This window comes from Choristoneura fumiferana, chromosome 4 (assembly GCF_025370935.1).
Source record: "Choristoneura fumiferana chromosome 4, NRCan_CFum_1, whole genome shotgun sequence".
Lineage (NCBI taxonomy): Eukaryota > Metazoa > Arthropoda > Insecta > Lepidoptera > Tortricidae > Choristoneura > Choristoneura fumiferana.
The window spans coordinates 6469622-6486655 of NC_133475.1; the positions used below are offsets into that span (position 1 = coordinate 6469622).

General features: G+C 36.7%; 2 protein-coding genes across 2 annotated transcripts in view; one reads left to right on the forward strand and one right to left on the reverse strand.

The window, feature by feature from the left end:
• The window catches only part of LOC141427161 (uncharacterized), a 93702-nt gene that overhangs the window by 24571 nt on the left and 52097 nt on the right, over positions 1–17034 (forward strand). The gene's annotated exons all lie outside the window — the stretch shown is intronic.
• On the reverse strand, positions 2749–4923 carry LOC141427372 (astacin-like metalloprotease toxin 2). Its single transcript, XM_074086720.1, has 2 exons — positions 4691–4923; positions 2749–2972 (listed from the first exon to the last, which is right to left on the reverse strand). The coding sequence occupies exons 1-2, from the start codon at positions 4872–4874 to the stop codon at positions 2764–2766; spliced, it is 393 nt and encodes a 130-aa protein (XP_073942821.1). The 5' UTR covers positions 4875–4923; the 3' UTR covers positions 2749–2763.

Genomic DNA, 17034 nt, shown 5'->3' on the forward strand with positions numbered 1-17034 from the left:
GAAAAAGTCAAAAGTATGTTATGATTGAATACGTGTACAATCACAGGGAACCGGACGAAGTCGCGTGAAAACGAAGAGGCCTTTAGGTACTTAGCAGTGGTTGAATGTGGGCTAATTTGGATTGATTGTTTGATTCATCATTGGTGAAAAATTGTGCTGGGTTTTGAAGTACGAGTGGTGTAAATAGCAGAAAATAACAGCTCTATGTAATTGAATTAGTGACAAGCAGAAAATGTAATTGCGTTGTATTTTTTATCGATATATCGATGGCAGCAAAGTAGATCGCGACATCTACATTTTTTCAAAATGCTTTTTTTACAAAAAATAACTTATTTCAACCATATCTACAAGTCTGTTAAAAAATTATATCAAATTTCAAAAATAATGAAGAAAATTTGGCACGTAAAAGAAAACATCTACACACCAGCTTTTTAAAAACATCGCAGTAGAAACGGACATTTGATTTATCCCCTTTTACTTCGGAGGTTTGACAGGATGCTTGAAACGTCAATAAAGTCATCAGTCACCTGGCACATTCGGATTTGTCAAATTTTAAGAAAACAATGCAAGATACCTACGAAAGTGAGGACCTGTGAAACAATCATGTTATATTATAGTGTTAATTGTTGCAATATTAGCGCTAGTAATGAGATTTCTTTTGAGGTTACGGCCTGACGTAAACACGGACATATGCCACTTGTCCGTTTATACGTCATACTTTTTGCATATGTCTCAATCTACAAATTTATTATTTCTAATTTCTATGAGGAAATTATTTGTTTTTTTTTCTTAAAATATTTAAACACATATGTAGTACTTTTAACATTAGTTTCGTACACTTGTTTTTATTTTTTTAAAAGAAAATGAATTAAAATTCTTAAACAACCAAAGTCAGTACTCAAGTTTCTATTGATTGCAGCTTACCGCTTTTTGGATACAACACGCCTGAACAGATCTTGACTGATGATGACGAGCAATCTGTTTTTTCCTAATAGGTAGAAGTAGTAGGATATCGATTATACTATTCATCATCAGCCAATAGCAGTCCGGACATAGGCCTCCCCCGCAAACCGCCATTGCGTCCTGTCCTCGGCTAGACGCATCCAGCTTCTACCAGCAGCCTTTCGCAGATCGTCTCTCTACCTGGCCGGAGGGCGTCTTACACTACGTTTGCCGAGACTCAATAACTTCAGCGGTTGTCGGTGCTTCAACAGATATGACCAGCCCACTGCCACTTGCTAATTCTATGAGCTATGTCGATGACCTTAGTTCTGTGTCGGATAGTCTCGTTGCGGATTTTATCCTTCAGAAAAAACTCTGAGCATAGTTCGGTCCATAGCTCGCAGAGCCACGTTTCAGCTCCGTATGTCATGACGGGTAGGACGCACTGGTTAAAAACTTTCGTTTTCAGGCATTACGGTATAATTGACGAGAAAACTCGACATAATTTTCCAAATGCTGCCCAGCCCAGCTGAATCCTCCTCTGGCCTCCTTCTCAAAGTTGTTTATACCTAAGGCTACTGTTACATTATGCTCGTTACTAGCATGCTAATAAGCATGCTTATAAGCATGCTAGAACCGGCTGTACCTGTATAACACAGAAAAAGCATGCTTAATAGTAGCACGTTCCTATGCATACAAGCTAGTAGGTAGCATTTGCTCAATAGTAGCATGCTTTCGTGCTAGTAACTAGCATGTGTTGGTACCTTAACTGTAAAATCTGGCCGAGGTAGGTCTGTACTCCGAAACAACATCAAGAAGATTTCCACTAACAATGACGGACTCAATGGCGATGCCATTGATGACAATTTTTGAATTATCCACATTCATTATAGCATTATATTGTTTTTATTATTAAGATTATAGTACATACTGTTTTATTTTTACAGTTTATATTGTTTGTTTTTAGTATATATTTTTCTAATTTTATTACTTGTACTTAGGTACTGTTGATTTATTTAATATAGTAGTGTAAAAGTATAAAATAACTTAGCTTTTGAGTACGAAAAAACAATTATGAATAAACAAAAATAAAACACAATTGTAATTTTATTTTAACACATATTTTGCGTGTTTTTGAAACGAAATAAATTAATTTATATGATAGACAGCGATGAAGTTGAGTGGTAGATAACTCATTTAATAGTATATGAAAAAATTATTAATGCAAAGGAAATAAAGACATCTACAAAATTTTATCAAAAAAAGAGTGAATACTCGTTGCATGTTGTTTAGATTATCTCTAAACACTTCTCTAAGTTTTACTGGAGATTCTTACCTTAACTTATTCGATTTTTTATAACGGAATAGGCGTTTGTTTCATTACAACGCATAAACGGATATCAGGCAGATGTCTTCCTCTACGTTTAAGCCTTTCAATGTAAAAAAAGACATCTACAATTTTTCATAAAAATAATGGTACAGAAATAAATCTGTTAAACAATCAACAAAGAACATTATTTTAATGCATCATAGAAAATTTCATGTTAATCGGTCCATTAATCTCGAAGTAGTCATTATTTTTTACTAAATACGCTCTCCTGTAAAATAGCAATTTTGTACCTAGATGTCTTCTTTTACTTTGCTGCCATCGATATAGGTTTTGAACACATCCGAAAGTTATTATCGAGTGGATGAATTTACCTACTTAATTCTTTTTAAACCTGCTGGGTGGAAAAGTAAAAGGAACGTGGCAGACGAAGGCCAAGATAGACGTGTTTTGACCAGGAAAGGAAAAAGTGGGTGTATTATCGTATCAGCCAGTCAAACAGCTGGCCGAAGACCGTGCTGAGTGGCGGTTACTCCACCGACAAGAGCATAGCTTTTCAATGTAAGAAGAAGAAGAGAAGAGAGATCACTTACAGTCAGACGGACGAAGGCGGTGTCGCTGGGCTCACGGTAACGGAACTTAATGCAGGTGTGCCTTTCGATGTCGGCGATGCCTTCCTCGATGGCCGCTGACTGCAGAGGACCTGGACGGACAGGTAAAGGTAAGGTCCCGTTAAAAAAGGAATAGGTACTATACTCGACATGTTTTGGCGGAGGGGAATTGGGCCTCCGGATCTCTCAATCCCCGTACGAAACACAGTAGCAAAACTACTATTTCACGACGGTCTTCTGTGGGATTGTGGTACTAACCCGGTCGAGCCGGACCATTCGTACTGAACCCAGCAAGTGGTTATACGTCAGGCTCTACCACATGAAATAATGTGTCTGTATAAACATAAAAAGACGTTCCAAATGTTAATTCTATATCGAGACCTTATTAAATAATTCGGACGGACTGTTGCTGTTAACCTCAGACGACTTTTACAGCATACCGGAGAGAGGGCGAGCAACCAGATGGGCTGCTCAGCAAGTGGGTGGTTATAACTTAGCATGCATGCCAAAGGATGCTCCTGTTAAGATATCAAAAACTTTTTTTTCGGACGGCTTTTACAGCTTACCGGAGAGTCGGTAACAAAATTACTCTAATAACATCTTAAGTTTACGTAAGCCAAACGCTTGCATGTTTCGTAGGGCGTACAGCGCCATCTGTTGGTGGACTTCAAAAACAGTTTTACTACTTGAAATTTCGTTACGAACACTAGGTACTGTAACACAATAGGTCATTTACTTAGGTTTTTACATATAGAGGTGACAGCAACGCCTATTATTGGGCATCAGCGTGGCGGTCGAACAGTCGGAAAATTATTATATCTTTAAAAACTTTTCAAAGAACGGGTTTTTACTTAAATTATACAAGGATCGGATGGATTAGCTTAATTGTTCCCAAATTTGTTATGTCCAGTAAATCGCTTGTCAAAAACTGTTTTTAGGCTAGTACTTAGGTAATGTAATAATTTGATTATCTGACTATTCTGGTTAATCCCTGTGTATTCGACAGGTACCTACCGTAATGTTTAATCATTATTCAAATTAATCAGTGTAAAGGGTATCTGATTATTATTTTAGATTTTATCGTCATGAAATAATAACAAAACCCGGTATTATCAATCCCTATTAATTGATAATTTTATCCGTATCGAACGTCTTGTTTTTATCATGATTCATGAGTTCGAAATCGGGTATTTTGTTTTGATTACTACACTAGTTCAGTAACTTAGATTTGTTTATATATTAAAAAAAGTTGTTCCTTCATACGTATTTTTTTTTATTCGACTGGATGGCAAACGAGCAAGTGGGCCTCCTGACGGTAAGAGATCACCACCGCCCGTAGACACCTGCAACACCAGGGGGATTGCTGATGCGTTGGCAATCTAGATACCTAAGATGGGATACCTCAAGTGGTAGTAATTTCACCGGCTGTCTTATTCTCTACGCCGAAACACAACAGTGCAAGCACTGCTGCTTCACGGCAGGTTTAGCGAGCAAGATTGTGGTAGCAATCTGGGCGGACCTTGCACAAGGTCCTACCACTTGCGTATTGTTCAGACTTTATGACCATTCTTAGAATATATATACCTATATATATTCAAGTGGAAAAGCCTGGCTCAATTTAAATCCATTGAAAAGTTGTTTTTGTAAACAAATAGAAGTTATTGGCTAACTGTAGGTACTTTTTGCGTCGACTGTACTTGCATAGTCATTCAACCTATGTATACCTACACAACCGATCACTAGATAAATGTGTCAAATTAGACTCACAAATTTGATTAGGTCCAAACAGACAAGAGTAGATGAGACTTACCGAACTCTCCCTCTCCGAACTCCCAGACGACAGTGTCATTGGGCCATTTGGTGTTAGGCCAGGTGTACGCGTTACGGCCTTGGGCATATTCCTGGAGCATGCCGTCGATGATGAAGTCGTCCAGAACTATGTCTCCCTGGTACTTGCCGCTGTTCTCCTCAGGGTTGGCCAGGGGAGATGTCATGCGAGCTATGTAGTCCCCATTTTCTGTGAAGCGAGAATTAGGTTAGTTACTTTGGAATTAAGAAAATATATAGTCAGTCATAGTTAGTTAGTTAGTTGGGACTGGGAATCAAACTCAGTTCTTTATTATTACTTATGTGATGCGTGCTTCGCCATAAATACAAATCCGAGCGTTAGTGTGTAATATAATGAGTACTACCTACCTGGGCGACCGAGCTTTGCTCGGGCTGAAAAGTGGCATACATCAGAGTTTAGGTTTAAAAGGATTGAATTCTATGGTAAAAAGAGTGAAAACACAAAAAAAGAATCAGGAGAGGCAAAGAAGTGGCCGCAAAGAGTCTGGAAATAAATACAGCAAAAACATTGATGTTCCTCTTATTTGTTCTGAAGGATGGACAATCGCAAAGCAAACATAAAACATAATTAAATAAATAATTGGTAGGTGTTCGTGTGCATTAAAGAGTTATTGTATTGTATTGTACTGCAAAATATTTACTTCAGTCAGACTTCAGTGCACGGCATTTAAGTAGATAAAAATATTGGAGTGACTACTCCCGCTGGGGAGTGTCCTCGACTCGACAAACACACTCAACAAATCCGCTTATAGTCGTGTCCAGGACTGATTGCAGATAATTATAATAAAAAAAAAAGTAAAAGCGCAACAAAATGAACGTGGCAAAACTAGGAACTAACGCGACAAGATAGTCTTCATTTTACCGTGAATGGCGCTGTTTGTATCGTTTGTTCCTGGTTTTTAGTATATTTTATATTAAAGCACTAACAATATAAAGCTAATAATAATCTATACTAATATTATCAATGCGACATAATAATAATCCGTCCGTCTTTGGCATAGAGATAGTGTATGGGTCAGAGAGTGACATATAGACTAGTTTTTATCCCGAAAAAATGCGCAGTTCTCGAAGGAACAACGCGCGATAACCGAATACCAAGCGGGCGAAGCCGCGGGCAAAAACTAGTTTATTGATAAAAATAATATAAAGCGCTCTTGTGCAAACTTCACCTACGTTCATCGTATCATACACAATCATCATCATCTTTGTCGATCATTCATCGACCGATATCGATGAAATTATGTGTAATTTTACACATCGTTACCGATATACTCAATAAATCAATAGTCAACTGAATATACAAGTTCAGTTGAAGGCATACATATCTATACAGCCATCGTGTCATATATAATATGTGTAGGTACATTGATAAAAGTGGCGTAAATAAAATAGATAATTTTGACGTCTTGGAAACGTACATATATATTTATAACCTTGACTGTTCATTGTTGTAACGACGCCCCCCAATAAAAGACTTTTTCCCTTCCCTCAAAACCTAACGCAAACTCTACCAACTCAAAGCTAAACCTACCTGAAAGTTCACCTAACTCCTGTATCTTCAAACTCCTGAATCTAAAGCTCTGTTAGTTAAATCAAAAGCTCCTAAGCTCAAAGCTATGACCTACCTATGTGCAGCCTACCTATATAACTAGAGCTTATGAGTCCTACTGAGATGTCTGAAACCTACTATATGATAGCGTGAAGATGTGAATTGGCCATGTGATCGTCTAGTGGTTGTCTAGTGCCTAAATAAAATGATTGACCCTTCGTTGTGTCCGTCCTAGGTAACCCATACGGTACTTTTAGTGAAGAAGTAAAGATTGGTTGGTCTGAATTTAAGCTACAACTAATTATCTACCTACCTATAACGCAGCTAAGAACACATTACTAGAAAATAACTAATTTGACTAGGAATATAGAATGCTGTAGTATGTTATGGAATGCTGTTAGGGGAACAGGGGCAAGTTGTATCCATGATTACTTGAGAGGAACAAGTATAGCTCTAAGGTATGACATTCTGAAATAAAACGCATTAATAAATGCTTATGGTAGAACATAGTAAAATATCTAAGATTTAAGGAGATTAACCTAGTGATTATATAGGTCTGTGAAGTTTATTAAAATCATGACTTAAAACACTTAGCTATATAACAAACCAAGATTTCTAAAATGCTAAGAAGGGAAGAACTCAGGATTAGTAAAAACACAGTGTAAAATAAAAACAGTAAAATAAGCCAAATGAAAACAGTTTAATAAAACAAACAAAATGAGAATAAAATAATGTTTCCTTTTGCTATAGTATAATGGGGATATACAGAATACTACCCACACTATAAGGATATTGTGTGAGCGATAGGTAGAACAGGAATATGGTATTATAAGTTTTCCATTTTACTTCAGCAATTGGAAATAAGCACACAGAATTAAATGGATTAGTTAAGTAAATAAAGAGCATTCTAGGGCTCAAATGCAGGATAATAAAGTTGTATATAGGTAATATACTTATGTGTCCACCAGGTGATAAAATTCATAAAGTCGGTGTATACAAGTCAATTAGAAATAGCATTTGGGTTCCTTCCTATAATATAATGGTATGGCAAAGTACTCTTGCTATAAATAGTTTATTTTAATTGATAATAACATTATATGTATAAATTATTGTCCCCCCCTAAATTACCTCCCACCTGTTTATAGACCGGATTATAGATTTCAATTTGGGTATTCTTATCCTATCAAGTAAAGGCAGATTATTTGCTATGCAGGTAAGTAGTATTCATTCACTACCTATGGAATTATCTAGAGAAATAGAATACCAACCAACTTAATATCTATTGGATGGAGGTAATGGTCTCCCCGTCTGTACAGTCAAACACAATATAAGTTACCCACTTTAAGAATACTGCAATTATTTATATTATTGTTTTGTAAAAAATCTGTCGATAGCAGATAGTTTATACATTTACGATTTATTCAGTCTGGCTCTCAGTACATGAATAGCGTTCCCCTGTCAAGAATAGAACTTTGCTACATGCCTAGCTTTGACCAAATATAACACATAAATGTCGAGAATTTTCTGGAATGGAATTATTAGTAGGTATCCCATAATTGTGTCAACCTTAGACATAGAAATTTTTAATAAGTATTTTTTTTCTTTTATGTTTTCTATTAAGTCCCTAAGCACACATATATTATATATATAGCACACACAGTAAATGAGTAAAGTTAACAAGGGCGTAGGTACTTACATGACTCGTTGCACAAGATAAAGAAATACATATCTGACCTCACAGTTCCTGGTTCCTGGGTAATGGTGACCGCGGAGATTCTAGCGGGGGTTTTCGTTAGCACCGCAAGGTATCCAACCCCGAGGCTCAAATCAGACCTCACAGAATAAAGAACTAAGCTGGAAGACTAGCAGCGAAAGAACCGAAACAAAAACGCGTGAGCATTGCCAGCGACATCAGACTCTCCGCGGCCTGCCAGCCTATTTACGATCAAAGATTAAAGAGACGGGAGGACTAATAATAGCAAAGAACAAACAAAAACGCATGGGTACTCCCCAGCGACATCGGCCTCCAATACCAATCCGCAAGCTCCATCATAAATCAAATCAAAATTAACAAAAACGCGCAAATCACCCAGCAGCGGAACGACCCCTCCCTTTCCCCAGTTCCAGAACCCAACTGCCCCCCAAAACCTCCATTTTTCTTTTTTCCCGATCGATAATTCAAGAACCTTCCAGTTTGAATCGAGCCGCGAAAGTCCGAAAGAAAAAGAGTTTGTTAAGAGTAAGAGCGAGACAGGTATACGACTCTGAATAATGAACGACGAACGAAACTGAAGGTTGATTTTAAACATGTAAAAGAGATAAACGATGAGATGAGATAGTCATATTAATTTAAAACACCGAACGATGAATGGAAGCGAAGGTTCGTTCTAAGTTTGAATAATGTATAGAGCTGTGAAAAACGAAGAGCTTTATTGTTTCGTCATCAAGTATATTATATTTCATTTGAATCCATGTATTCACTTGTGGTTAAATATAGTCACCCTTTCTTTTAATGTGATCATTTAGGTAAATAAATAAGCGATTAACCGAATAATAGAGACCAGACATGGTAAACAGCAGAGGCTTATTTAATACATTGTGAACTTTGCAGTAGTTATTTAATTTTATGTTTATTTATTATTTATTTATTCATATATTTGTGAACGAAGCGGTACAAGGTGTCTCTTGTTCCGTTTCAATCACCCCAAATGTTTTTGTAAGTGGAAACTGTTAAACTGGAAAAAACATTTCAACAACCTTTCACAAATATATGAGTCTTAATTATCACTTTTAATTTATAAGCGCTCTTCCCATGAATGAAATTGTGGCGTGGTGAGTATTTATGCCAAAAGGTATTGACCAAAGTAACTAGAGGAATCTTCAGACCTTTCGACAGTTTGATTATGGATCATTCATCACACCACGAGGGAGCGTCGGACAGAGGAACTGGTTGTGAGACAGTCAGCTCTAATAGCACTATATCAGCTCCTCCACCCCAGTCTTGCATCTGCCTGTCGACCGGAAATGGAGCCGCCAATATACCCTCCTCCAAAGCTGGATGGTTGAGCGCGAAGCATCAGTGTACATAAAGTACGGTATCCGTCATCGTGGGTCATAAACATCCGTTAATCAACAGTCTAACCCTAAACATCCCTCCAGCACCATGGACACTAGTCCTTTGGTGAATGTGTAGTGTAGTGACGATTTAGCATTAGCACCTTAGCATCTGCTTGGGTGGAAATCGTATAGTAATGAATTTCTGGCGCCAGCTTCAACGCTGATGTCATTGATGACTTAACCTATCACCTTCTGCACAAGAAATCCATTTGACGAGTGCTGTATCAAAGGTTAAGCGCCGATAACCATCATTGCCATCCACAGAACTATTGAATTGTTATAAACCCTCAACTTGGTAATGTCAAGTAAATTTTTTTTCAGGTTGGTCACGTCATATGATCAGGAAATCAATACACATTCACATTCATGCTCCTCCAATCTCTTTTTCACACGTGTTACAACAATCCACCAATTCCTTTAGGTGGCTCCGATGTAAGCAATAATTTTAAATTCTAAATTAATTATTATCACATTTCCCACTTTTGCAACCCATCTAAGAATTTAGTTACGCATAACTGTCCCATAGCTAACATCCTACGCGATATCTTGTCACTAAAAACCATAACTTATACGATACTTCAGTATATTTAATATCGAACATAGATCCAAACTTTCAATTTATAGTTTACATGTTTGATTTGATTAAGAACGCGGATTATTAAAAAGGTAAATAATAAAGCCGTACCTAATTTTACCTAATGAAGCGTAAATAACCTGGAGAAAGTATCGAAATAATCATTTATAAGTATATTCGAGTATAATTATTACTCGCAATTTATTAGCACTTTTCTCGTGAGTGAAATCTGTGGTGTAATGAGTACATATGCCAAAAGGTAGTGACTAAAATAAATAGAAGAATATTCGAGCCCCTTGACTGATTAATTATGAATAACTATCACACCACGAGGGAGCGTTAGATAGAGGAACTGGTTGTGAGGCAGTCAGCTCTAATAGCATTATATCGGCTCCTCCACCCCAGTCTTGCATCTGCCTGTCGACCGAAAATGGAACCGCCAATATAACCTCTTCCAAGGCCGGATGGTTGAGCGCAAAGCATCAGTGTACATAAAGTACGGTATCCTGTCATCATGGGTTATAGACATCCGTTAATCAACAGTCCAGCCCAAAATACTCCTCCAATACAATAGACACCAGTCTTTTGGGGAATGTGCAGTGTTATGGCGATTTAGCATTAGCACCTTAGCATCTGCTTGGGTGGAAATCGTATAGTGATGAATTTTCTGGTGCCAGCGTCAACGCTGATGTCAATTTTGACTTAACCTATCACCTTTTGCACAAGAAAAATCATTGGTTGAGTGCTGTGTCAGGAGTCAAGTGCCAATAAACCATCCTTATCATCCACAGAACTGCCGAGTTGTTATAGCCCCTCATACTAGAGTAGAGTCAAGTCGTAAGTTTTTTTTTTGTCCAGTCAAATTGTCAGTAAACATTCACATTCTTCCTTCCCCAATCTTGTTTTTCACACGTGCCACAACATCTCAACAATCCCTAAGGATAACTCAGATGTAAGTAATAATTTTCACGTAGAAACATTAAAGTTAATTAGACCCTAAAATTAGTAATTTCTTACTTTCTCCAATCACCTAGTGTCTACCTAACATAATTTTGTATTTTTTTTTTTTATTCCATAATTATATGTAGTTAGCTGAAATTTTTCCAAGCCTTCAACTTATGTTTGAAATAAAAGAACCGATTTTTTTTATGTATTGTAATAACCGCAACTTAATAAATAAATTTTAGGACAAGATTTTAAAATACCGAGGAGTCACTACGTTTACTAACGTTTCCAGTACCTAATTATTTTAAGCATGAAGTAGTACAATAAGAATGGTAGGTATATTAAATGCGTTAAATGTCAACTACCTACGTTTCTTTATTTAAAACGCAGTTAAACATTAAACCTGGTTTCATTACTAATCAAGAATAGGACTGGATTTAAAGTGGAATAGTACTAGATATTTTTAAATGAAACTTATTTTGATCTAAAATTATTATAATTAATAATTGCGAAATGATAAGGCAGTAATTAACCAACTATTTACCATACCCTGATCTTTTTACGTATGTCACAAAGGCACACTTATGGATAAACCTACCTAAAATTAATCAACTATTTCTACTTGGGCTTTGTGCGGCCTACTCGAACTCTCCTAACATAACCATATCGCGAAACGCACAATCATTAAATACTAGAGAAGTAACGCCTCATAGCGAAGCCCTGCCTATTTTCTGAAACAATCGCACCACTTACTACAACAGAAAAACCCCTCGCACAAGTCTCGACTTTAAAATAATCAATGATTTAATTAAATACACCTGTAAATGGATAACTCAAATGCCAAACAAACGTAGAGTAGGTAAATAATGGGAAAACCCAGATCTTTAAATATCTACTATATTCATATCCATATCTACATCTGAATATGGGAGCTAACATAAGTTTATCAAAAGCATAAAATCACTATTTTTGAAGCAAAATGAATGAATAAATCTACCCACATAGAAACAATTACGTAAGAACCATCGCGAGGAAATCTGCACAACTATGAAATAGTTTAGCTTATTCCTATAGCACACGTGTCGGGAGAACGCTTGTGGCCAACAATGCACAACCGATTCTCAAACCCTTTTGATGATGAAATCCTATTTTAGAATAAATAGCAGTTGGGGATAAGGAAAACATACACTGATGTGAAAACAATAATTAACGGACAAAAAATAATCCTAGTATATAGTAACAGTAATAGTGCATTATTAATTGCAATGACAGAAATAATAACGTTCAAACCATAATAGGCAGCTGACCTAATTCTATGTCGCATTTGAAATCCTTACGATAACTTAAGAAAAGCGGAAACATACTTGCACTTAATTGTACAACCCCTCTACGACGTCACCTTCACCATTGGTTACTAATGCTTGAAACTCAACTTTCAACTAAGTAATGCAAAGTCGGCGTCCACCTAATTGTCAGTTAAATCCTTTGTCTAAAATGCTGAACAAATTTTGATGAGTTTTGAAGTAAGATAGAGGAAACGGTAGGAAGATATAAAATGCACTGAATAGCTTTAGTGATCGATGGCTTAACTTAATACGGACAAAGGCCACAGCTACAACAACAACTGAATTCCCTCAAAAATAAAAGTATGTAGGTACCTCATCTCTGGCCTAAATTATTTATACAACCTGCTTATCACTCCTGTTTCTGACTATAAATGTACCTACATTAATTGTCCCTAGGTGTATCTATGAAGCTACCAACGTTCGTATATCACTTTTGACTTAACGGATTTTTTTCATGAACATTTCTTATGTATACCTATACCTTATCCATTATGAAGCGTAATAATAAAATGAAACAAAAATAATTGAAATTGACTAGTTGCAATTTTACGCGTTAATCTAAAGTTTTATTTCAAACATCACCACAAATGATTGACAGACATACAATGCTCATGCTCACGTGTGTGCGTAGTTTATTCGAAATTCTAGCTTTGAAATTTGGCAAACAGCTTGTGTAAGTGCCAGAGAAGAACTTTACTATAACTAGATATGCTATTGGAAATAAAGATGGAAAATAATCTAGCTTTACTATTATTTTCTTACATTCACGGAATCGAACCATGGCATTGAAAATTGATGCCTAAATATATCACGTCCTGCTAACTGTCGATACTATACCGATGTAATAAGGAATTAGTATTTATTTAACCTATAAAAACCGTACTGTTTTCATCAGATTATTTACGTACGGTACGCTTATAAACAAAATAGCTAATGCATTCAGAAATTAATCAGACAGAACTCTAAAACGAAGTTACGTTTGGATAAACACTTATTGCTAACTCAAAATTAATCGTGATGGCACTAGTATTATAAGGCCGCAAGTACTTCACTAGCTTAAATTAAAATGCTAAAATTTCTATTGAAGTTAGCTACTCAAAATTAAATCAAATACATAGCTTTTGCATATACATACACATTTGTATGTTACCACCGCATTTATCAAACTACTACCCCAGACATTTTCAACCGGTGTGCTGCGGTTGCCGCGAAGCGCATGGTGCATTGAAACCATGAATAGCTACTTTAATGAGAAAATAGTACGAAAACAACTGACGCGTCGCGTGTAAGATTAATAAGCCTCTGCTGTCTGTCGTGTTATACATAATATGGTTTTACTTTACGGAACCCTGTACGCGCCAGTCCGACTCGCACTTGGCTGTTTTTTTTTTATTGGTGTGCCGTAGAATTTTGATGAACAAAAGTGTGTCGTTAAAACCAAAAGGTTGAAAACGCCTGTACTACACAGAGCAAAACGTTTAGCAAATGAAAGTTTGTTTATCATGACTAAACCTGTTTTTTTTTCAAGGACCTATTTGTATAGCAGGCAAGCCAAGCCAAGCACCTAGCTACTAAGATAACGGGACATCCCATTCTAGGTTAAACTAATAAGTTTTTTTTTTTTTTTTTCTGACTGTACCTTCCGCTTACCGTACTCGCATTGCGCTAAGTACTCGTATTACATTTTTCTACACGAAATTTCAAGTCAATCCGATCACCGGAAGTGAAACAAACTCAACTTAAGAGACCCGAACCGCACACACACATACACACACCCACAGACATACATACATACATGCGTAACCTATTCTAACTACGCTTAACTATTTTCTTTTCGAAACTGCAAGTAGTGGTAATATACTGAAACTTCAATTACACGCCCCACAACTGATTGTCGAGCTATCTACGTAAAACTTCATTACATACCTTAGTTGTAATAATTAAATTGGTGTTATCAAAATCTACTTAACCTCTGAAGTTTTGTGAAGCAATTCTGTTGAGACAACTATACTTTATGCTCTTATTTGCAGCCTAGCAACCGTACTTATACTATTATCTATTCTGTGGTAGCGGGAGATATCTGTTTTACACGATTTGATCTAAATAGGCATTCTAACAAACATACTTTCTTACTAAATAACCTATTTTCGTAATATTAGTCTGATACTTGATGAGAGCTACCAACTTTAGTAATTGAGAACATACATACATACGTACTTGTAAATCAGTTGGTACACCTAAGCGTAAAATAAAAGTAGCAAGAAGTAAGGAACGCAAGTTTTGCTTAACTAATAAATACTAGCTATTGCAATGTCCGCGACTCCCCGCCGCTCGCGGATCAATTTTCCCCGCCATCCGCGGGACTTTTCGGAATAAAAACCCATCCTATGCTATGCCCTCCCCCGAGCGTCAAACCATCCACATACCAAATTTCATCCAAAACAGTTCAGCAGTTCAGACGTTAAACGTTAAAAGACACACATACTTTCAGACTTATAATATTAATGGGACGATTGAAATAAATTTAAGTGGTACCTACTTCAGAATTGAGCTATAATAGCAAGTTACCTACCTATCTACTATAGATTAAGTACAATTAAATTATTACACTGAGGTATTAAACCCAGAATTGAAAGAGCCTAACTATGACCATTGTCCATATCGTCGTCCAGCCATCGCCTAGCAGTTTTTGAAATAAATAAATATGTAATTAAAGTCAATTAATTTAAATAGTTACGCGGTACCTTTAACTTTGCAAAACTTAGTAACACAACAAAATTCGAAGCTTTTTGTACCTACTGGTGGTTTACACATCACCAAATAATGGATGAACTAACCCGGTGTCAACTAAGGTTGTAAATGTGACTAACGCCAATCACCCATGAATACATAACCTTATATAACTATAAAGAAATTATTTAAAAACAAAAGCTACTTATATGCCCTAAGTTCTAAACTAATGGTAGTAACTAAAAAGGTCGCAATTATCACAAACTTCACGCATACATACAACCTTATCGGAACCTCAACGTGATAAAGATGTGGAACCCTATCTCGAGGAACCTTGTCGCGCGGAGCCCTATCTCGAGGCACCCTACTTTGTCGAACGCTATTTGTGAATTCTAAGACGAAGAATCTTATCTCCTCCTAGTAAGTATCATAAGACAATAATCCTTATTTCAAGAACCTTACCACTAAGAACCTTATTCTTGGGACCTTAACTCAATGAAATCGGAGAAATCGGAGAATTCGAGGAACATCTGTAACATCGCAGGCATCCAACACATCCAAGACATCCAGGACCTTTCAAGACCCCAAAGAACCTCAAAGGACCTCAAAGAACCTCAATGACCTCAAAGAACAAAGAACTAAAGGCTCGAAAGAACTAAAATAATCCTATTCACAAAACCCTAATATCATAAAGTGATAAAACATCCACTCGTCGATAAAATACTCCGGCGATTCGTAATCCGAGACTTGGAACCCTAATTTAAAAATGTTACAAACAAAACCCTCACTCAAATTGGTCCACCCGTTCAAGAGCCACGGTGCCACAGACAGACAAACAGAAGGACACTCAGACATACAAACACACACACAGCGACCAAACCCACAACACTCCTCTCTCTCTGCGTCGGGGCCAAAAGTACCTACAGCTGAAAAATCCCACTCGCGTACTCGGATAGAACCTTTCGCCCCATACGCCATGGTGATATTTCATAACCTGCCAAAGAAATCCTGCAAACTAATTGAGAACAGGTTCCTCCTGTGCGCTAATACTATCCTAACAGCGAATTGCCCTGTTAAGTTAATACTGAAATAAAATAGGTAAGTCAAGGTTTAGATTTAAAGTATACACCCCCCCGACTATATAACTTTATAATTATAATAAACTATTACACCCCCCCGACTTTTCAACTTTATGAACCTTATAAACTGTAATAGAACTGAACTACTAAAACGCACGACAGGGCTTACGTGGAAATCTCGCCAAAGCCCTCCCTGTCCCGAGTGGAGGCCTGCGCCTAACAGAGGAACGCGTATATGGCTAGTATGATGATGATGACTAATTTTACCGTCTTGCCCTAAGTCAAGAGTGAATTAACCTCATACATCGCCCTCAGAGCCAATAAAACTGAGTAATAACTAATAACATAACAAATACAACAACACAACCTAAATTTACCTACTACTGCCTATCAATTCGATTCAATTGTACCCTTATCATTTAGAACGTAAAATTAACTGTATCTCGAGTACACCTACCTACCACTCGTACTCGACTGTACTTGATTCCCGGCCTACATTATGGAACCCTTTATTGTAAATAATCATATTTTTCTCGAGCAATGTGTATCAAATGACGCTAAATTTTATTACGACATGGTTCCCACAGAGTATTTATACATACATACAAACTGAACTGACGGTTTCGTGTCGGTCTATGAACCAAACCGGATGACTTACCTACCTATACCTTTTATTACGAGGTATATATACAGATAAACAGATTAATTTTTATTTAGTAACAATAGACATAAGCTAAACGTAGCACCCTATGAATAATAATTTATACCTTTGTACCAAAAACGCGACACATTCATTATAAAAACTTGGGTTTATCCAATATCTACCGAGCAACAAAAGATGTTTAAACTTGTTTGATTTGACTATGATGGACATTAAAAATGTACCTGTATTACATAAATAAAAAACTGAAATTAAATTTCAACCTTTTACGCTAAAACCATACAAAATAATGACAGAAAACTTAT